The sequence below is a fragment of the Talpa europaea genome (genome assembly GCF_964194135.1).
Source record: "Talpa europaea genome assembly, chromosome: 6".
In the NCBI taxonomy this organism is placed as follows: Eukaryota; Metazoa; Chordata; class Mammalia; order Eulipotyphla; family Talpidae; genus Talpa; species Talpa europaea.
Genome location: NC_140072.1, coordinates 63,523,725 through 63,546,499, shown reverse-complemented (window position 1 = coordinate 63,546,499; position 22,775 = coordinate 63,523,725). Strand labels below are relative to the sequence as shown.

General features: G+C 33.1%; 1 protein-coding gene across 10 annotated transcripts in view; it reads left to right on the top strand.

Annotated features, from left to right (window-relative positions):
* EHBP1 (EH domain binding protein 1) overlaps positions 1–22,775 on the top strand; it is a gene marked incomplete at its 3' end in the record, with an annotated part of 325,825 nt that overhangs the window by 134,474 nt on the left and 168,576 nt on the right. For 5 of the 10 annotated variants that reach the window (XM_084235975.1, XM_084235968.1, XM_084235972.1 and 2 more), the window contains exons 7-10: positions 2,280–2,384; positions 3,045–3,167; positions 7,014–7,254; positions 14,063–14,249. In XM_084235975.1, coding sequence (XP_084092101.1) covers positions 2,280–2,384; positions 3,045–3,167; positions 7,014–7,254; positions 14,063–14,249 — 656 coding nt within the window. The remainder of the gene's footprint in view (positions 1–2,279; positions 2,385–3,044; positions 3,168–7,013; positions 7,255–14,062; positions 14,250–22,775) is intronic. The other 5 variants (XM_084235967.1, XM_084235974.1, XM_084235973.1 and 2 more) reach the window with 2 other exon arrangements.

The following is a 22,775-nucleotide window of genomic DNA, read 5'->3' as shown; positions in this document are numbered from 1 at the left end:
ATGAAATTGGATTTAGGGGGCCTCCTTGGTGGCACAAAGGGTTAAGATGCAGCACTGTGAAGCTCTCTGCAGCTATTGTAGCATGAGTTCGATCCCTGGCCAGGGAGGTACACATGGTACAGCAGACCTCTCCTGTCTCACCTTCTGCTCCCCTCAGCAGTGTATTTCAGTAGATCTGCCTGTTCTGTTCCCCACTCTGTGTCTGGTGAATCCTCTCACCCGCCTGCCCCCCCCCCCCACCTCTGGCCTATACCCCAGTCTTATATGCATAAGTAAATAAATCTTTTTAAAAAATGAAATTAGATTTGGGGTTATGCTAAGTGAAGTAAATTAGAAGGAGAAAGACAAAACACCACATGATTTCATGCAATATGGAATACAAAAAAAACAAAGAAACAGACCTTGAAATCTGATTGCAGAACTGAGACTACCAGAAGCGGACATTGAGGGTAGGGAGCAAAGTGAGGAGGGGATCGAGTGGACTATGGTAGAGGATTTTGATGGTTTGGTGGTGGGTATGGTGTAATAACCTACATTTGTAGAGGTATGCACCAATAACACATAAAGCAAACAGTATTATACACCAGTTACATTAAAAAAAAATTTTAAAAAACTGAAAAAAAGAAACTTGACAATAAAATGGATGAAGATGCCTTATAAAGTCTTACTATTGATATTGAGCTCTTACTATTGAAATTTGGATAAGGAGTTCAGTTTTTATTACTTTGTATGGTTTTGACTATCTCAGTAAGTTTTATCCAAGCAAAATGTATTTCATTATTCAGAGAAAGGAAATGGATGTTTATCAAGTTCCATGTATATTCAGCTGAAAGATTTATATAATATAATACTAATATTTTTGACTGCCTTATATTCTAGTAGTTTTTTCTTAAGTGTTTCAATTTTGGTTTATATCTTTATAGAATGTAAATTCCAGGAGGGCAATATGGTTTTTCTCATTCTTCTGTCCCGGAGCATAGTACTTGGGATAAAGGGATAAATACTTGTTCAACAACATATAAATGGGTTGAAGGCAACCTTATTGCAACTAATGTGTTCTATGCTTTGATTCAAATGAATTCAGAAAGTGTACTTTGATTTATATTAAAGAACAGCATTTATAATGCCAAATTTACAACTATTTTTCTAACCATTTTTTTTCTTTCTCATATTGAATAATCTGAATCACTTTAGTTTGTCCTAATATTAAATTATTCTCAGGTTCTAACTTTGGAAATAGCAATGATTAACTAGAATACCCTAGTAGAGTTTTATTTATTTCCAAGCTAAACTGTTACCCAGTGAATGGTCATTGCACATAATCAGAATTGTCTAAACTATTTATGACTCATGTAAAAGAAAAATTGTGCACAAAATGAATTCATATTATTTTAAGAGGTTTTTTCCTATCACTTTCTTTTTTGTTCTCTTTCTTTTTTGGCTAAATTATAAGACTTCCTAAAGTAAATATTTAAGAGTTCCTTATAAGACAAATTCCTTAGAAAACAAGAGTGAAAAAAAGTGGTTATATCTTATTTTGTTCCGTATTTGTTCATATTCTAGAAAAGGTGCTTATTATGTTCATGACTCGTGTAAACATATTCTTAAAACCTTTTGGGCCTCCCCGGTGGTGCAGGCAGATGAGCTCAGCACTGTGGAGCTGTCTATAGCCTCTGCCGCGCAGATTCTATCCCGGCCAGATGGAGAGAGACCCCATGGCACAGCAGACCTCTCCTATCTCGCCGACTGCTCCCCTCAGCAGTGTATTTCAGTCAGTCTGCCTGTTCTGTTCCCCGCTCTGTCTCGTGAATTCTCTTACCCTCCCGCACATCTGACCTGTACCCCAGTTCTTGTATTCATGAATAAATAAATCTTAAAAAAAAAAACCTTTAGTTTAAATTTAGAATATTATAAAGAAAATAGTATGTATTTTCCATAATATCAGAGGATATTTTGTATTGTTTTTAATGACTATGCTTAAAGTACTGTTTTAAAAATGCAAAATGTGGTTACTGAAAAATCAATGTTTTACATCCAATATAGTTGTTATATTTACTAATGTGAGTTTTAGCAATATATTGTTTTCTATTTCAATCTGTGAACACAGCATAACTTTCAGTTAAATGTATGTTATAGTTATAACAACCTTTAAACATATTCTCTTGATTAACCTAACCTAACATCCCTTCTCTTTGTCTTTTTGAGTAACAGCATGCTTCTTCAGCTCTTTAATTAAATGATCTTACCTTACATTTGTCTCGACTGGCTTCTGTTTACAGAAATTGTAAACCAATTGAATGCTCTGAGCAGCTTAGATGAAGATCAAGATGACTGCATAAAACAAGCAAATATGCCTTCAGCTAAATCAGCCAGTTCTTCTGAAGGTCTAAGAGCTTTCTTCCTTTCTTTCTGCTTCTGATTGCCTGTATTTACTGTGACCTGCTACCTCTTGACTTCTGTCTCTACTCAACTGTCAGTTTTGTCTTTGTGTTTTTCCTTCAGTGTTTTCTTTGGTAATTCGTAGTGTACCAACAAGCAACAACTTAACAGGCTTTATCATCTTTAGCAAAGTTTTATTTCAGTATCCTTAATAGGCAGTGATTTTAAAACATAAGATGATAATTGTTATATAACATTTCTCCATTTAGCGTCTATATTATAACTATATAGTTTTAAAAATATATAAATCCATTGGGCTTAAATCCATTGGGATTATTCATTTTTAGGACTAAATAGTTTTTTCCTAAAAACCAATGTCAGCACTTTCTCATTGGGTCAAATTAGTTTCAGATGAAAGTTTCTCTAGTTCATTATCTGATAAAATTTTCAAATTTATATACATTTGTTCATTTTGTTTTATTTGAAAATGTTGGTATGCTACAAAATACTTGAATGGCATTCTACCATTGGTAAAATGCTATGTATCTTATTGGCAGGTATTATTAGTGTGATTTTTTTTTTTAACAATTTGAAATACTTTATGGATGATCAACAATTATGCTTAACTGCAACCATTGTGAATTAAGACATATGTTTGTTTTCAGAGCTTATCAACAAACTTAACTTTTTGGATGAAGCAGAAAAGGACTTGGCCACTGTGAATTTAAATCCATTTGGTGATCCTGATATAGCAGACTTAAATCCATTTGGAGATCCTGACTCAGAAGGTAGCAGATTTTTTTCCCCCCTGTATTTTTAAAGTCTTTTATAAATACTCCTGAACTGTTAGGGCAGGAGGAAGTTTTTTTTTAAGACTCAGCAATTTTTGTTGATAATATTATGCTCAATACTATTTTCAGTTGATAACCAATTCTGGGTGGCTTCTATTATATTGGTTTGTTTGTTTGTTTGTTTGTGGGACCCTTGCTGGTGGCCGGGGATTGAACCGAGGCTGCGGGCAGCCTCGCAGCCCAGCGCTCAACCACTGCGCCACCAGTGGAGGCCCTATTATATTGTTTTAAAGAAAAATAAAGCTTTACATGGATATTTATGTAGGGCTTATATTTTCATTCTTTGTTAGTATAGTAATAGAATAGAAGGTAAAGCTCTAATGTTGGAAATAACAGTATTTTACCTGTCAGCCGTTGAGTTAAATCTCAGTAGTTTGGCTTACCAAACAAGGTCAGGTTGTGGGATATAATGATATCGAGGTGCTGGTGGGCCAACTTCTTTCTCTATTTAGCTCCTCTGCCTTTACCCTCAGAGTCTGATGAGCATATCCACACACCCCCTCATTCCATGTCTCTGGGTGAGAATTACAATCAGAGGGAGAGTAATTTGTACACATAAATAGCACAGAGAAGATCAAAAACCATACTTGTAAAGAATAAAACCAGGAGTTTTATTTTTTCTTCAGTCATTTTTCTTATGTAGTTTTGTACTCTTAAAGCTTGATCAGGTAAAAGCTGTCAAAAAAGTGAGACTTCTGTTTAAACTCTACTCAAAGTGAATACAAGAATGATTAACCACTGTTTACATATTTTAGACTGCTTTTATGAAAATCTTCATGATATTTAAGGAATTTTGCTACTGTTTATCTTGGTGAAAATGAGGTATCAACTTTGGGGTTCACTTTGATAGAGCAATATCCTTTTGTATCATCATTCCTTCTCTTCCTTTACTTTCTGCCTCTTACTAGATTCTAAATTAGTAATTTTAAATTAATGAGATTTTATTTTATTTGTGAACTGTCTAGTTGAGAACATATTTTAAATATTTATGGTTACATTAAATCTTTGAGGTTATCTAATGATGGTTCAGTTGTCTATTCATAGATCAGAAAGTTGATGCCCGGCAGAATTAAGTGATTTGAATAAAGAACTTTAGGTAAATGGAAATGGAGGAGAGCTAAGATTCCTAATCAGGTTTCTTCTTTGAACTACTAACTTCTCCTTGATTGTGTTTTGTAAACATCTAAATACACAAACTTTAAAGATTATTTCCAAAATATTTTGGGACATCAGTATTTGAGCTTTCCATTTCAAAATCAAGTAAGTAATTTTTCATTACATATCAGTTTGTGAAAATTTATCAGAGGACTGTACAGTCCTCATTTAAAAAGAAAGTGGTACAAATAAATATTTTCATTATGGTGAAAAAAGAAAGAAAAAAACCAAATAATTTTTCTAAATATATGTGGGTCTGTTTTCTGAAGTTTAGGAAAGAGTAACAGATGACACCTAATATTATATTTCTATTTGGTAAATGTTAGATATTAATTCCTGATTCAGAATGATTCAGTCATCTCTATAGAGTTATGGAAAAAATATGACAACAAGCATTCTCTTTAAATATATACCTTTAAGAGTCTTGGAGGTATTATGTATTGGAAGAATATTTGTTTTTCTAGAAATAACTTATTTTTATTGATTAAAAACTTAAACATCCTCAAGTAATGAAAATATTTGAAGAAGAGAAATATGTGCAGTTCCTTTTCTTTTCCTTCTTTTTTTTCACTTTTGCAACTTTGATTCTCCTCTTAGATTCATGGCATTCTGTGCTTTAGTGACCCTTTTAGATAATTATTAAATGTATTTGTTCACTTTAATGTGAAATAACACTGTCTTAAACCCTCCTTGGTTGCCACTTCTGTCATCTTCAAATCTTGCTATATAGTTTGAATACTTTCTTACTTTTGGTTTTGTAACTGATGAATTTACTTGAATCAATTTTGCAATCCTCTTCCTGAAAATAAATACAAAAACCTTATTCCATTGACCTGTTTTGTCAGTTTCATAAGAATTTGTTACTTAGTATTTACTAATAAAAAATAACTAGGGAAACTTGGTAGTCTTTTCCTTCAGAAAAATGAAACTACTTCATTTACATTATTATAAAGAGTCTAGTGGTGTTAAGTTTGAACATTACCATGTTGTTACAAAAGATAGACAGTTACTGAGTGTCTTCTGTAGCATAGACTATTTAAATTCATGTCAGTATTGATTTATCAGGATTTTATGAATTGTTTTTCACACTTGATAATTGCTTCCCAGTGGTCTATGGAATTTTAACTTAGAAAAAAATTTTAATATGAAAGACAATAAGTTTTTTGATGTAATCTCTAAGTACAAAAAAGAGTAGTTTGACATTAAAATATGAAAGTCATAAATATGTCAATTATAAAGTTTTTATAATAGATTAAATTGTTTGAAATGTTACTTTTCTTGGGAATTTCAGTAATCCATTTTCTGTATTCCTGAATGTTTTGTTAGAGTTGCTTGGCATAATAAAAATTACTTTTGAACAATCCATGATTTATTAGCTCTCTGAAATGTTTCTAAAATTTAAGAAAATATTTGCTTTTATCAGTAAAATTCATGATCAATTTTGGACAGTTTCATTACAAATTCTAGTTTTGTTTTAAAACGCTAGTTACCCATAAAAGAAGTAAAGGGTTAGCACTCAGCACTTCTATACATATTGTTGGAGTATGTGATCCTGTAGTGATTTTTGTGCTTGAGTCAGTTTTATCAGATTGCAATTTGAAATAGTAAAATTTTGAAGAATTTGATGTAACATGTCTATCAGCTTCTCAGTATGATTTTAAGGTAGTGCTTTTGACCTAAAAATTCTTGTTTTTCTATTGCATTATTAGCATACTGATTGGTTCTGAGTTAATTTGAAAAAACTCAAATGTCTCATTAAATGCTCTAAAGATTTGAGGTCTTAAAGCATATAGAAATCTCCTGCACTGCTGGTGGGAGTGCAAACTGATCCAACCACTATGGAAAGTTGTGTGGAGATTCCTCAGCCTGCTAAAGGTGGAGCTTCCATATGATCCAGCAATTCCACTCCTAGGTATTTACCCAAAGGACACAGAAACATTAATTCAAATGGGCACCTGCACCCCTATGTTTATAGCAGCACTATTTACAATAGCTAAGCTATAGAAACAACCCAAATGCCCAAAAATAGAAATCTACTCTTTGAAAACTATGAAAACACATTCAGTGATATATGAGTATATTTTTGATAATGCTACAGAATGAATAGTCAGATCCCTATGTAGTCTTTGCTTGTGTAACAACAAACACCATTTCAAACTTTCACCCATTGTATGTTATTTTAAAAGCAAATATTATACCTTAGTTAAGGCTGCTTTTATCCTAAGCTTTATTATCCTATCAACATCTCTATTTAACACAGTATAAACAAATTTGTTATCTATCAGTTTGAGATGACAAGCTGGTATAGCAACATAGAATAAGCAATAATAAAATATTATACCTTTAAAAAGGTTTAAAAAATTCCAAAATTGCTATCCATTTGAAAGCCTAAGGGCGTTAACAATCCAAATTCCATTTTAGGGAGAACTATTTCTAGAGCAGTAGGCAAAAATCTTAGATACCACATTTTCTAAACTTAATTCATCTAAAACTTATAATTGATTTGAATTCATTTGGTGCCACAGCTTATTAATTCAAGAGTGAGTATTTTTGAAAACACTAGAAAATATAAGAAAATATCAGATAATACTAATTTGATATAATTCATCTTTTGTTACTGTTTTATAGAACCAATTACTGAAACAGCTTCACCTAAAAAACCAGAAGAATCATTTTATAATAACAGCTATAGTCCCTTTAAAGAGGTCCACACTCCACAGTATTTGAACCCATTTGATGAGCCAGAAACCTTTGTAACTATAAAGGATTCTCCTCCCCAGTCTACAAAAAGAAAAAACATAAGACCTGTGGACATGAGCAAGTACCTCTACGCTGATAGTTGTAAAACTGAAGAAGAGGAGTTGGATGAGTAAGTACATTTCATCTTGCAATCATCATCGCTCAGTATCTTAACTAAAGAGATCTGTCTGTAATGTATCTTTGGATGAGTAAAAAGAACTCTGTTCCTATTTTAATATGTAATTTACAAGTTAGTGTTTATTTCATCCCCATCTAAATTTTTATTATTGTGACCCCTTATTCTCCCACTATCTTCAATGTGTGTGTGAATCCTCAACTAACAAACGAGGGGAGAGTAACTTCCCTGGATCTCTGGTTAGAATTTCAGTTGTTTCTTCCCACAAGAACCATATTATAAAGGGTACTTACATGTTTTTAATCAATTCCTGTAGGCAGTACACATCATTTATGTTATGGGCCTATCATGGGAACCAAATAATTATTCATAATATTGATTGAATGAGAAGACTTGTTCAGATGCCAAACAATGAGATCATTGTATTTGTAAATAGGAATTAACTGCACTTGAGTTATTATTTTTAGCCAAATAAGTAGATCATTGACCACAGGCTCAAGATAAATGGCCAGTGTGATTACAGCTTCCATTTTACTCAGATCTAGAATGAGGATAGAAGGAGTATTTGTTCACATTGTACTTTGGAGTTGTATGTTGTACACCTGTTTGGCAGCCAACTATGACTCTGAGTATGTTTAAAAAGCAAGAACAAAGCATCCATTTCTGGTCATGATGGATTAACACAGACTGAACATTGCATCTTGAGTCACACAACTAAAAAACTGACTAAAATGTGTAACACAATGGTTTTAAGACATTAGATACAAATAGCGCAAGACTGTGACCCCAAAGAGAAAAGAACAAAGAAGATAAGCCCTCTGACTGTTCAGGAAGGAGTTTTCAACTGCAGTTCCAGGAGAAAAAACCATACTACTCTCCCTGCATTGCTGCAATGGAGTTGAACTTTGGGAGTAGTGAGGTGGCTAGGATTTGTGGACAGAGTATTGGAAAGGAGAAAAGTATTCATAGAGTTTCAACGATCTATAGAAAGTTCATTTTGAGTTTTAAGTCTGTAGCTGAGTATTTATCAGAGCATGCATATGAAGAAATTATTGAGGACAAAGAATCAGAACAATCCCTTACTTCATCCAGGATCAAGAATACTTTGTGTTTCTACCAACTACAGAGGAAAGACTTCATATAATACATGGGACATCAGCTTGAGTCATCAGCTGAGACATGTATTGTCACAGTAATGGGGCCAGATTAACCCTATTCTTAAGACTGTTATGAGTCTGTCTGACAAAGTTTAAAAGCAAGACTGAAAAGAATCAAAATAGATCAAAATAACTTAACTGGATCCCACACAGAGCCCAGCATTATTAAATGTACCAAACAATTCAGTACCTCAAAACATAAAATCCATAATGAATGTCAGGCAACTAATCAAAAATTTATCAGTCATGTAAATAAGTAGGAAAACCAGACTCATAATGAGGAAGAAACTCAATCATTAGATACGGATGCAGAAATGGCACTGACAACTGTGATAAAATAACTATTGTAAATATTGGTTGTTTAAAATATAAATAATAACAAATTCTGAGTATTACAATATATGTAGAAGTAAAATGTATAACAGTAGAGAAATGAAGAGTACTGTTTTAAGTTTCTTAAACATAGTGTTACTTGATTTCCTATTTTTTTCCACTGATGACATACTACTTTTTATAAACAGTCATAAGGACTCTCCAAAAAGCTGATTAGAACTAAAATGTAAATTTAGCAAGGTTACAAGATATAAAGTCATTTTACAAATTTAATGATGTTTCCCCATAGTGATAGTGAACGCTCAGAAGTAGAATTCTTTTTAAATACTGTATGCAAAAGCATGCCCTCAAAAGAATACCTCTTGATTAAATTTGAACAAAGATAGGCAATATGCTGTACACTGAAAATAACAAAAACATTCCTGAGAGCATTTAAAGAAAGAAATCAGTGAGAGCATAATATTATAGCCATGACTTTAAATTGATCTATAGATTCAATGAACATAATTTGTATGGGTGGAGGGATCTTTAAAATATATAATATATTCAAAAACTTGAATGAAAATCACATTGATGAATTTTAGTATATGAGTATTATTTAGATCTTGGATAATTATTTCTTTGAAATACTATTTCAGTATTTAGTATGAAATTTTTTCAGAATATCGAGTACATTTATGTGTTTCTTAACGACGAGGATCCATTCTGAGAAATTATTAGGTGATTTTTTCATTGTACAATTATCATAGAGTATAATTACATAAACCTAGATGAAATAGCTTACTGGGAGCACTGTCATATAGTAGTCCATGATTGACAGAAATGTCTGGTCAGCACCACATGACTATATATGGGTTGAGAGGGGGATAATAAAAAACTCCTTTGATGCATGAAAGTTGGGGGCAATTATCTTATGTGAAGAGAGAAATGACATCTTTCTCCTGTGCTTTAGTGCTCTTATTTTGAACAGCATTTGTCTTGTTAGGCACTGTACTTTACAAGGGGCATTGATGATTCAAAGGGTTAACAGAGTAGACCAAGAGTCATTAAAGTATCTAGAAACCACATCAAATGAACAGTGATTGAGACATAGGGACTGTTTGACTTAAGAAAGAGATGATTTAAGGGAACTATAATGATCAAGTTCAAATATTTGAAAGACTTATTTCAAAAAGCAGGGTAGTTGACTTGTTTTCTTTTGCTCTGGAACTACATATTTCAACCTTTTCCCATTTTGCAAGGCATGGCTAATGACTCGTGTGCTGCATGCTTCCATGGGCATGACTAGGTTTTGGTAAATCTAAAGTTCTAACCTGCTATAAGTACTTAGAATTACATCATAATAATCATCTGATTCTAAACCCAGGTTGAAATTTCAATACTAATTAATAACTACACAGCAGTTGAAAAAGTTGGCTCAACTCTTGCTAGCTATTATATTTGTTTTCTTTGAAATAACTAATGTGTGATCAAAATAAAATTTCTCATGGGTGGTGTAGGTGCTGAGTAATAGCCACACACCTAGAATATTTGAATGCAAATGCAAACTTTAAGTACAAGCATTCAGTCATTCCAAAATGCATAGTATTACACAACACACACACACACGTGCACACACACACCCACACACACACACCCCCTGCTTTCTCCTATTAAGAAATTAAAGAAACAGCTAATGTTTGCTTAAACTTTCAAAATGCCTTAATAAAAATTAAAAATCAGAATCAATAGGTGTTTCCTTTTGAACATTCTTTATTCCAAATGAAAGTCACAGTCTTTACAAGTTTCCCATGAATAAAGAGCATTCTAAATTGCTCAATCATCTGAAGTTACCAGTGAGAACCTATAAACACTTCACCATATTTTATAAGACTATACATACGAATTCAAAAAATTGCTCTTCAACTAATGTGAAAGTCCAGGAGGAACTCTGTATTAATTAATTATTTGGTAGTTTTCATCTCTTCAAAAATTTTTAGGCCCAAAATTTGTTCTTACTTCAATAATAAACTTACGACCTTTTCATGAAGGGAAAAGCTTCTGTGACTCATCTTCCATTAACAAACTTATCCTGTATCCTGCAACATAAAACTATCACAAATGAGTAGTGCTGTGTCCCTTGATGTGTAAAACAACTTTCAGAACCTCACTATATCCATGAGCACCAAGAGAAAGTATATACCCTCCACGTGCTTTTAGCATGTGTCCTTTGCATTTAGAAATCACATGAATTTCTCATGTTTTGAGGGTTAATTGAAATTATTGCTTGTCAGTTTTCTCTTTTCTACATAAACATTTATGAAGTTACTTTTTGTGGTTCAACATGAAATCATTTCAAGTATGTTGTGTGTCAAAAGTTGTCATTGAATTTTACTTGAAGAAGATATACGTTCATTTTAATAAATTTGGATTATTTTTCCAAAGAGAAACAAATTTTCAATGTGAGAGGAAGACTGTAGATTTCACCTTACCATTACTTTATATTTTTACTTTTTCACTATGTTTGTTAATCCTGTGTCTAATCAACATTTGTTTTTATTTCTATAGTTCTTTGTCCTCAATGAACCTTTTTTTAAACAGTGAATAATGTGTTTTAAAATTTTTCTGTTCAATTTTCCACTTAATTTGACTGATAAATTTTTAATTCATGATGATATAACTATTATATACAATCCCTTGTTTATTCACAGTAATATAGGTAGCTCTGAAATAGATTATTTAAATCACAGATATTCAACAGAATGTGGAAGTTAGGCTAATTCCTAAGTAATTTTTCCTTACTAAAAATACTGTTCAAGTATTTTTAAAAGGTTTCAATCAAGCATCCAGAGGGGGCCTCCTCTGGAGGCTGGATAAGAAAAAAGTGGAGGAAGCATACTGGACTATGGTGATTTGGTGGTTGGTGTACCACCATGGTGGCAATATTTGGTGGGGGGTATCCAAATATTACCTCAATTAAAAATAAATAACTCCCTTTGAACTGCAAGACTGTCAATAATATTAGCAGGATAAACAGAATTGTCTTAAGGATTAAATGAATTAAGACATTTAAAATGTTGCTTAGCACAACATAAGCACTTTATAAATTTTGGTAACATTATTACTAAGCTGTCCATTCTAGGCTAGATGTGATATTTTTTCCTACCCCTCTTCAAAGAGCACGTTCAAAATACCTCTTTATTTTAATGTTTCTTATCTGATTTCCCCAAGTTCTTCTGCAGGTGGTAAACATGTGATGGAAAGTAATTAATTCAAGCGTAGGTCACTAGACAAAGCTGTTTTGGTCTAAAAAGCTCATTTTCAAATACATTTCCATTTCCTGCTTTTTTCTCTTGAATGCACAGACATGAGAAAATGAAGAACAACAAAAATAGGTTTTGATATAGGTACCATTTCCACTCCATTAAAAACAGCTACCCTTAGCGGAGTTGAGAGTCTGAAGTTATACCCCAGATTAGTGGGAAGAATTTACATGACACTAGTTGATGCCATGAGTAGAGAGTGAGAGTGACATTCCAAGTTATGATGAATTTCCCGTCTCTGATCTAAGCATACTTCAGAAAGTGTATGTAAATCCTTAGGCAGAGGTATAGATAACTATTTATTAGTTCTAAGTGAATATGATACTCGGTAGTTTAAAGAACAGGCCCAATTGAAACAGGGGTTAACCAATACAGGCATTGTATGAGTGTATGAGTAGGTGGAATTTTTCCTTGGTATAATCTCTGTGTTTGGGGGATCTGGTCCTTAGATATAGATTCAGAATTTCTGTTGTTATTTTGTACATAGACTATTTAACTCTGATATATAACCTCTTGCTGAAAACCAAAATGATAGTTTATAACTGTGTGAAGGGGAGGGTAATCATATGCACTAGATACTTGTGTTTAGTATAACTAACTAGAAAAAAATTCTATCCACTCATAGTGGGCAATAACAAGAAAGGTTTTCTGACTGGGTCTAGAATCTAGGTAGAGGGAAAAAAGTCTTTTCGACTGCTCTCATTTGAATCTTGACTTATATTGGCGGGATGGTCTGGAAACCCCCAAGCCAAGAAAGTAACATACAAAGTAGCTCCTAAAATACTTGGCAAATGCAAGCATAAAACACTGTGAAGAGAGGCACTCCCAGCTCAGGCTATACAGGATTTCCTCTGGTTAATCCCTGAACTCACATTCTAAAATTACAAAACACACAAGGAAACACTTAACTAAAAGAGTCAGGAGACAAAGAAACACCAAGATTATACATGCAAGAACTTCAAATAATAGATTCATCAGATAGACTATAAAATAAATATATTTAAATGATGACTCAAACCTCTGTATCTGAGGTATTATATACACCAGCCATATGAAGAAATTATTGTTGAAATTAAAAATTACACTTGATCTTAGCCAAAAGGCCGAGAAGCGATGAAATTAAAATTTAATGGAGAACATTAGACACAGATGAAGAGAGAAAAAGTGAATTGGATCATAGATAAGAGGAAACTCCATACTATAACATAAGAGGAGTAAAATTTGTGAAAATATGAAGGAGAAAGATAGCTCAACATATTTCTAATAAGGTTTTCTAAATAAGAGAAAACAAAAAAATATTACCAAAGAGATGACATGATTTTTCTGAACTAATAAAAAATATGAATCTTCATATTTTAAACAAGGTAAGTTAAAAAGAAATTCACACCTAGACACACCATAGTAAAATTGCTCAAAACCAGAAATAGAGATGATCTTAACGACAACCAAGGATAAAAGATGACTTACAAAAGAATATTTTAGACTGACATTAGGCTGTTAACTTAAAAGTGCTGAGATAATTGACAACTAGAATTCTCTACTGAACTAAACTATCATTTAAGTACAATGCTGAAATAAATGCATTTTCAATGTCTCCCTGAATGAGCTTCTAAAAGTTTTCTTATAAAGAGAAGGGCATTTAACAACGAGGAAGAGGTAAAATGCAAGAAGAAAAATGTTTAGTGGGGAGAGCATAAAAGAGAAAACATTTAGACATTTTGCTTCCTTTTACTATTATAAATATTTTTCTTGGAATTTTTATATAATAGAGCTGAATGCAACTTTGTGTTAAAATGTTTAAAATGCATTTTTTGAAAGGAAAATTTTTATTGTTAATGATTAACAATAAGATTAACTGTGATTGTTTCAAATTGTAGGTTATCACTGATTTGGGTTTATCCTCATCGTTTTCATCATTTTCTAGTTTTATAGATGAATATTTTTATCATTGTAGTGGGCAGTAAACTATTCTAAAAAAAGACAATCAATAATATTTTTTCTTTCATTCAGGTCAAATCCTTTTTATGAACCTAAACCAACTCCTCCAAATAATTTGGTAAATCCAATGCAAGAATTGGAAATTGAGAAAAGAGTGAAAAGAAAAGCCCCAGCCCCACCAGCCATCTTACCAAAGACAGAAAGAGTAAATGAAAATGCAGTTGTTTCTTCAGGAAGAGATCTCTCTACTTCTCCTAAGGTAGGATTTTATTTTTGTAAAACATATTAATGTTTGGTCTTTCCCCCACATGAAATTTAATTCAAGATAAGAATAGTTATTTGTAGCTGTGTATGACGATTTAAAGGTGTAATATCCAAGTGAATCCATTATTCTGCAACACAGTATATGTGTTTGGAAGCCTGTAAATTTGTATTACATTTAGACTGGATAGTTCAGGTTAAGATCTGTTTTTAAAGTGCTTTTTTGAAATCAGAGGAAGAAAGACATTGTAATTGTAGAGTTGGTGCTTTAAAGAAAGGATACTCTAAGCAACTAGGGGTAAGAGACAACAAACTAATATAAAAGTGGAAGTACACTTTTTTGAAATGTACTGGAAAGACTAAGGTTCACTGCAGAGAAATGCTTTTGAAGAATTTTAATATTGTCACTTTATGTCACGTTACAACGTTTGCCACAATATCATTCTTTTTTAGAAATTTTTATGCATAATGACTCTGGGGAGAGGCAAACATTGTGTTGGGAAAAAAATCTAAAGCTTTTAAATAGCTTCATTGCAAATAGTATGATATCTTCCATTTTTGAGGTAGAAATGATCAATTTAGCAAGTTTTTTTAGATAAATGTCTTTGCCCATCTACTCATAGGGTATTTTGTTATTGTTATTATTTCATTCTTACTGGTAATTATGGGAAAGTATGATGAACTTGAATTCAGCAGGCTAAAGTAAAGGTTGCATTTCCCCAGCCAATAGAGACAAGATTAGAACTGGTGTTTTTATTAATTGTGTGGTATCTATATCATACTCCACCTCAGGTGCCTATGCTGATGTGTTTTTTTTTAAGATTTATTTATTTATGCATACAAAGAGCTGGGGTACAGGCCAGAGGAGCGGGTGTGTGTGAGAGAATGGGGAACAGAACAGGCAGACTGACTGAAATACACTGCTGAGGGGAGCAGCGGGTGAGTCAGGAGAGGTCCGCTGCGCCATGTGGGTAGCTGTCGGGCGAGTATGGAACTCGTGCTGCAATGGTTGCGGAAAGCTTCAGGTTGCGTCTTCACCCCTTGCACCACAAGGGAGGCTCTGTGCTGATGTTTTCTTAAGGACATTGAGGTTCAATCATTTCTTTTTGAATTGTCAATTCATTTTGTGGCTTTCTTTAAATGCCAGAGTTCAAAAATAGTTGTTTTTGTTTTTTTTTTTTGTCAGTTTATCTGCATTTTCATTGTTTTGGGAGAGTGTTCATTGAGGTCCTGACCCTGCCATTCCAGTGGTCAATTTTCAGGTGTTGTGTTTTTTTATTTTAATATCAGGGTTTTTTGTTTGTTTGTTTTTTAAACCATTTAACTTTAGGGGAAGAAAGTAGGACTAAATTCTGTATTGGAATTGGTTAGGCGAGTAGGAATGCAACATGAAAGTAGCAGATGATAGAAATATAAAACAAAGGAGATGGCTTTGAGAACAAAAATAAAGACAATAGGGCTTCCTTGGTGGCACAAGGGATTAAGTCTCAGCGCTTTGAAGCTATCCGCAGCCACTGCAGCAGGAGTTTGATACCCGGCCAGGGAGCTAACCCACATGGTGCAGCAGACCTCTCCTGTCTTGCTCACTGCTCCCCTCAGCAGTGTATTTCAGTCAATCAGCCTGTTTTGCTCCCTATTCTGTCTCTGATGAATCCTTTCACACCCCTCCTATCCCCCCATATACCTCTGGCCTACACCCTAGCTCTTGTATGCATAAATAAATAAACCTTAAAAAAAAAAAAGGACAATAACTGGACCCTAGTCAGAATGAAGAAGCCATTTATGTCCTTTATGCATTCTAACCATCAAGAAGACTTAAAACTGTCCCTTGTCTCCCTGAATCTCTCCTCCCTTCTCTATAGTCCATATAACATGAAGCTAATCAAAGAACCTGAATCCCTTTATAGTTTAATGAAAAGGAACTTAGCAGTACCTTCTCTGTGCCGGGCAAATTAACTCCACAGAACAACTGTCGAATATGTACCATTATCTCCTTTCTACATGAGAAACTAAACCTTAGTTAAGTAACTTGCTCAAGGTGATAAAACTAGAAGTAATAGTACCTTGATTAAAATTCAGTTCTGAGTCTAAAACCCCATATTTTCCCACTGTGCCATTCAAACTCTAGAGAGGTATTTCCAATTCCAAGTTAGAACTCTAAATATGTTTTCCATAGAAACATTATTAGACATGGTGATTAAGTTTTCCTGTGAAATATGTCATTTTTACATAATTTTAAAGGTAGTCATATATTTATATAACCTGCTGATTTGAAAGTTACTTTTGATAATTATGTGAACAGCTGAAAAATTAAAGATTGCTGATAAGTTATTAAATGGAAAAAACAAGGTCCATGATGCAGTATGATACCTTCTATATGTATAAAGTTTTATTTTAAAAGCTTTTTTCATACTTAGGTGCATAGTGTACACATTCATATACATCATGGAAAGAATCACAAGTAATTTAATATTGATTATCTTTGAGATGAAGCTTGATAATAGTACGGAGGGTATGCACCGGATTGAGGAAAGCATTTGTTTTCCTTCCTTTTTCTCTTTAATCTTATTTGAATTTTTAATCTTATACATGTTTACTTCTGTTTTTGTTTTACTGTAGAATGAGGCCACAGATAATTTTGTTGTTGTTGTTATAGTTTGAAATAAAAGATGACATCTCCTAGAAAAAAATTATCCCTAGATATAGAAGAGGTCACCCATTGATTAGACCAGTAGTAGTAAACTGGTGGTGGTCTGAGGCTCCATTAGGTACTTCAGTGTTCTGAGGTGAGGTGAAGAGGCTTCAAGGTAAGTTGCTGGACCCCTGTTCCACTTCCACAGCACAATCTACATTTATGCATTTTATATGTTGTAGCTCATGTAAGATTTCATTTGGAAAAAAATGGAATCCATTGCCAAACTCTATCCCCAAACAAAAGAAAGAAATTAGAAACAATGAACTACACAATCTGTATGAGATAACAAAGATTATAATCAATGGCATTGTTACTATAATAAAATATGACAAATGACATCTGAGAAAGCACTGTAATAGGGGGCTTATTCATCAGAGGAAAAAAATATCACTGTCTTTCAGTAGTTCCCAAAGATTTTGCATGGTCAAAGCTTAGTAAAATTATTGACCATTTTGACAACTTTGCGTCAGTGTGAAAAAGTCTACAGTATTCTGTTTAGGAAAGCAGGAAAATGTGTTTTACAGCAAAACATTTCCATTATTAAAATTATTAGCGTTTTGGAGCTTAACAATGTATACTTCTTAGCCAATTATTTTCCTTATTTGTAAGTTGAAAGGAGATAATAAGTAGTTCAAATAAAGCTTTGGTAAAGAAGCAAAGTCAGTTGTTAGTTGAATAATGAACGGATATTATGCCACAATTCTTCTGTGTAAGAAGATGCTAAACTGCACTGTATGGCAGCTGACTACAGAAATGTACATTTGCTGTCATAAAATGATAAGTCCTCAGCCAGATGACTAATTTTCCCACCTATTATCTGAAACTACTTAGTTTTAAGAACATTTTTGGAAAAGAGCCAACTAAAAGTAATAATAGCCACATACTTATTTGGCAAATAAAATTCATATTACCCCCACAGGCAGCAGACGACCCATAGCTGTCATAAATCTACATAAACTCAGCACCTCAGACCCTTGATTTCTGCATGTGTAAAATGAGAAAAAACACAACTTTGGAAAGCAATCTAGTGGGAGTGCTATAGTAACTATACCTGAAAGGAGATCTATACTACCAGAATACCTATAATATGTAAACCAACATTATCATATTAATTAATTAAAAACTCTTTCTTTTTTTAAAGTTTACTTTTCTTAAATTATAAAATATTTAAAATGTATACCAAACTCAAGAGGATAACAACAAACACCATTTTTCAAATGTTAATATAATGTCATGCTGTCAGTTTTCTAATTTTTTTTATTAAATATATTTTCTTAAATTGTTAATTTTGGACAGTATCTGAGATCTCTCCACAGGTGTAGTCTCCGTAGTTCTCCTACCACCATAGTACCTGTGATCCATCACCATAGTCCCTTGTGCTCTTGCCTCCCCTGTTTTGACCCCTCTTTCATCTCCTCCTCTGCTGTATGCCTTAGATCTATGGTCAGCTTACACATTTTGGCTTTTTACTGACCCATTGTTCAGTTTCTCTATATTCCACATATAAGTGAAGCCATCCAATATTTACCTTTTTCCTTCTGACTTACTTTGTTTAGCATAATCACATCCAACTCCATCCATGTTGATGCAAATGGCATGAGTTTATCTTTTTTGATCACTGAGTGGTATTGCATTGTGTATATATACCACATCTCCGTGATCCATTTGTCTATTTTCAGAAATTTAGGTCATTTCCTTATCTTAGCTATTGTAACAGTGCTACAATAAACATAAAAGTGCAGGTTTCCTTTTGAATTAGTGTTTTTTGTTTTCTTTGGGTAGGTTCCTGTCAGTGAAATCACTGGATCATATGGTAGATCTATTTTCACTGTTTTGCTGTACAGAAGCTTTTCAGTTTCCTTTTGTCCCAACTGTTTATCTTCTCCTTTGTTTCCTTGCCTCTGGAGATGAGTCCTCAAAGATGTGCCTGGGGTTTATGTCATGGACTGTTTTCCCCATATTTTCTTCTATATATATTTTATGGTTTCAGGTCTTTCTTTTAAGTCTTTTATCCAGTTTGACTTGATTTTTTGTGTATGATACGAGATGGTAGTCTAGTGTCATTCTTTTGCATGTGGCAGTTCAGTTTTCCCAGCACCATGTATTGAAGAGGCTTTCCTTGTTCTCGTGCATATTCTTTGCTCCTTTGTCATGGATTAGTTGACTGTATATATGTGTTTTATTTCTGAGCTTTTAATTTGATTATATTGGTATGTTTGTCTGTTTTTGTTCCAGTACCATTCTGTTTTTATAATTATGGCTTGGTAGTTTAGTTTGAAGTTTGGTAATGTAATACATCCATTCTTCCCCTATTTAGTCAGAAGAACTATGACTTTGGGGAGATTTTTGTGATTCCATATGAATTTCAGTAATATTTGTTCATTTCTTTGAAGAATATCATTGAGATTTTTATTGGGTTTCATTGAATCTAAATTGCTTTTGGTAGGATGGCCATTTTGACATTAATTCTTCTAGTCTATGAGCAGGGAATGTCTTTCCATTTCTCTGTGTCTTTTCTTTCTTTTAACAGTCTTTTATAATCTTCCCTGTGTAGGTCACTCACTTCCTTTGTTAGGTTTATTCCCATATATTTAAATTTTTTTGGGATATAATTTCAAGTGGGATTCTCAATTTCTTCCTCTTCAGACTGATTGTTTGCATATAGGAAGGCTACTGATTTTTGTGTATTGATTTTTGTAATGTGCTACTTTATTAAACTGTTTGAATTAGTTTTTTTCCTGGATTTTTTTTTTTTTTTACACGCAGAATCAACCCATGCTTTTATTTTCCTGGAATTTTTTAGGGTTCTCTATATATGTATTATCATCTGCATCATAATTTAACTTCTTTCCCAATTTGGATTCCTTTCATGTCTTTCTTTTGCCTAATAGCTCTAGCTAGAACTTCCAGTATTATATTGAAAAGTAATGGTGAGAGTGGACATCCTTTTCTTCTTCCATATCTTAGTGAGAACTCTTTTTCAGTTTTTCACTATTGAGAATATGTTAGCTGTGGGTTTGTTATACGTGTTTGTTGTTATGCTAAAATATGTTCCTTTTACCTCAAGATTTTCAGGGGCCTTCATCATAAATGGACAGTGAACTTTATTTAAAAAGCTACCTTTCTAAGTGAATATTGAAATCTCTTGGAATTACGTTCAAATGAGCCTTTTAAACATTACTGGAACTAATTGTATTTCATATTCTGTTACTTCTTATTTAAACTGGTTTATTATCTACCATACACACATAGGAATGAAAAAACTAAGTAAAAAAATAAATAAATAAAGCAACCTAGGGAAAAAAGACCAATATTTAAAGAAGTAATCTGACATTAAACAATTAAATAAAATGGTAAGGTATAATTATTCACTCCTAAATATAATATATTTCATGCTACTTAGTATAAAATGCAATTCAAATTATAAGAGTTTATGAACTTTAATAAGATTTTTGCCAAACACATCTGATAAAGTATGTTAAACATATGATATGCCCAGTTCCATAAAAATGTAAACAACTATTAAGGACAATAAGTAATTATAACAAATTATGCTTACACTTTTGTGATGACACAGAGACGAACTCCACTTCAACCAATGGTGAAATGAGCCTTATCAAGTAGAAAAGGACTCCCTCAAAGTTCTTGATTGATGGCGTTCTAGTGATTAATAGTAATACTACTATCTACTTGTGTATTAGTGTTATCTCAAGGCCCAGCTAATAATTCAAAACTTTATTAATATTGTTATCTCTTTTTTAGAAAGTTCTGGCAAAGACCCTGGTTATCGTAGGGTGTTTTCGAACTTGTACAAATTGTGGAAAACACAGGGTAAACCATAATCACAGCAGACCACTTGATTGGACCCAGCAGCAAATTTAAACCACAAAGCACTCTTTTCAGCTTTTGTGTATAAAGGCCACCTTCTAGAAACTTTTTTACCTTCACTTCTGTGTTCAGAACTGTGCAGAATGATGCCTATTGGCCATACATGCTGAAAAACAATAAGCACTCAATTAAACTATTAATTTCCTCATGTGTAAATTGAAAAAGCCTCATATATTCCAAGAAAAATCATAAAAGAATGAAAATAATAATTTAATTTAATACAATCATACACAGTTGTTTTGTAAAATAAAATGCCAAACCATAATGAGTGACAGCTGGGACTGGGTACGAGCAGCAGAAATTAAGCTTAAGCTACCTATAAAATTTTTACTTACTAGTTATCAAAATACCATGTTTCTTAATAAAACTGAATAAATAGTTGTACTTCTACATGTATTACCTATCCTACTTATTAGTACTCCTTTGCTTATGACTAACAGAAACAAACTTTGATGAAACACTTTTTGCTTAAGCAAAAACGATAACTTGTTATAAGACACAAGGAGATTTTGCTAAAACTTAGGTAAAGGACTAAGCTGGATGTAACAGTCAGCCTCAGTCATACCTACTTACTCTGCCTTTACCTTTTTATTGATTGTTAAGCTTGGTTTTTTCCTTGCAAAATAGTTCATGTTCTAGTATTTCCTAGCTCCTCCGAACAAAGCTACCCTTCTTCAGTGTAACTGACTTTAGCCAAAGCTTAAGAAAAATATTAAGTACTTTTTTTTTCTTTCTTTCTTTCTTTTTTAAAAGATTTATTTATTTATGCACACAAGAGCTGGGGCACAGGCCAGAGATGTGGGCGGTGAGAAGAGTCACCAGAGACAGAGTGGGGAACAGAAAAGGCAGACTGACTGAAATACACTGCTGAGGGGAGCAGCGGGTGAGACAGGAGAGGTCTGCCACGCCATGTGAGAATCTCCCTGGTGGGCTGCGAATCGAACCTGCACTGCAGAGGCTGCAGACAGCTTCACAGTGCTGCGCTTGACCTGCTGCACCACCAGGGAGGCCCCAGAATTGTTATTTTTTAAAATCTTATTACCCAAATGAGTCTCCAGTTCGTGGTATTTGATTTGGAATTAGTGTATCTATACTCAGTAGAAAATCTCAATTGACAGGTTAAATAAAAGAAAATTTTATTTCTTTGAAGTTGTTGAAAGTTCATTGCTGATACAGTAGCCTCACAAAGTCTTCAGGGACTACTTTGCTGATCTATAGACTTCCAACTTATGGCCAAGAATGACTGCTTCACCCTGTAATAGTTTGCCCCATTGCAGTCAACAAGAAAGGGCAAAAATAGCCACACCTACCTCTAGCAAGGGAGAAAAGAAATGTAAAACAAATGTGGCATATAACCATTTTTTAAAAATGCCCGATTTATGTTTCAGTGTGAATTAACTGAAGAATGCATTAACAAGTGAAATGAGAGTAAGTAGTCATCAAAAATGATCTGAGGCAAAATGTCAATCATGGGTGAATCTAAATAAGAAATAGATTTTTATTGTACTATATTTGCAACTTTTCGATAGACTTGAAATTTTTCCCTAAAAATGGGAATAATCACTTGAGAATAAAAAAGTGCTCTAAGATATGAAGAAACATAATTTTGAATTATGTTTAAGAATTAACAACAGCTAATGTTAATTTAAGAATTAACAACAGCTCACATGTATTGCACAAATCAAATTAATGGATTAGAAGACAAACTTGAAAAATTCTCTTTAGAATTCAAGGTAAAAATATCAGAGATTAAAATTATGGGAGGAAAAATAAAAATAAAGGGCAGAATTGAGGTTTGCTATATTCATACTAGGAATTGAAGGAATGAGAACAGAAGAGAAAAATAATTTATCAAAGAGAGAAGAGAATTTATACAAGCTGAAGAATGACTCGAGCTTTTAGATTTAAAGGGCCACAAATACCAGACAAGATGATGAATGG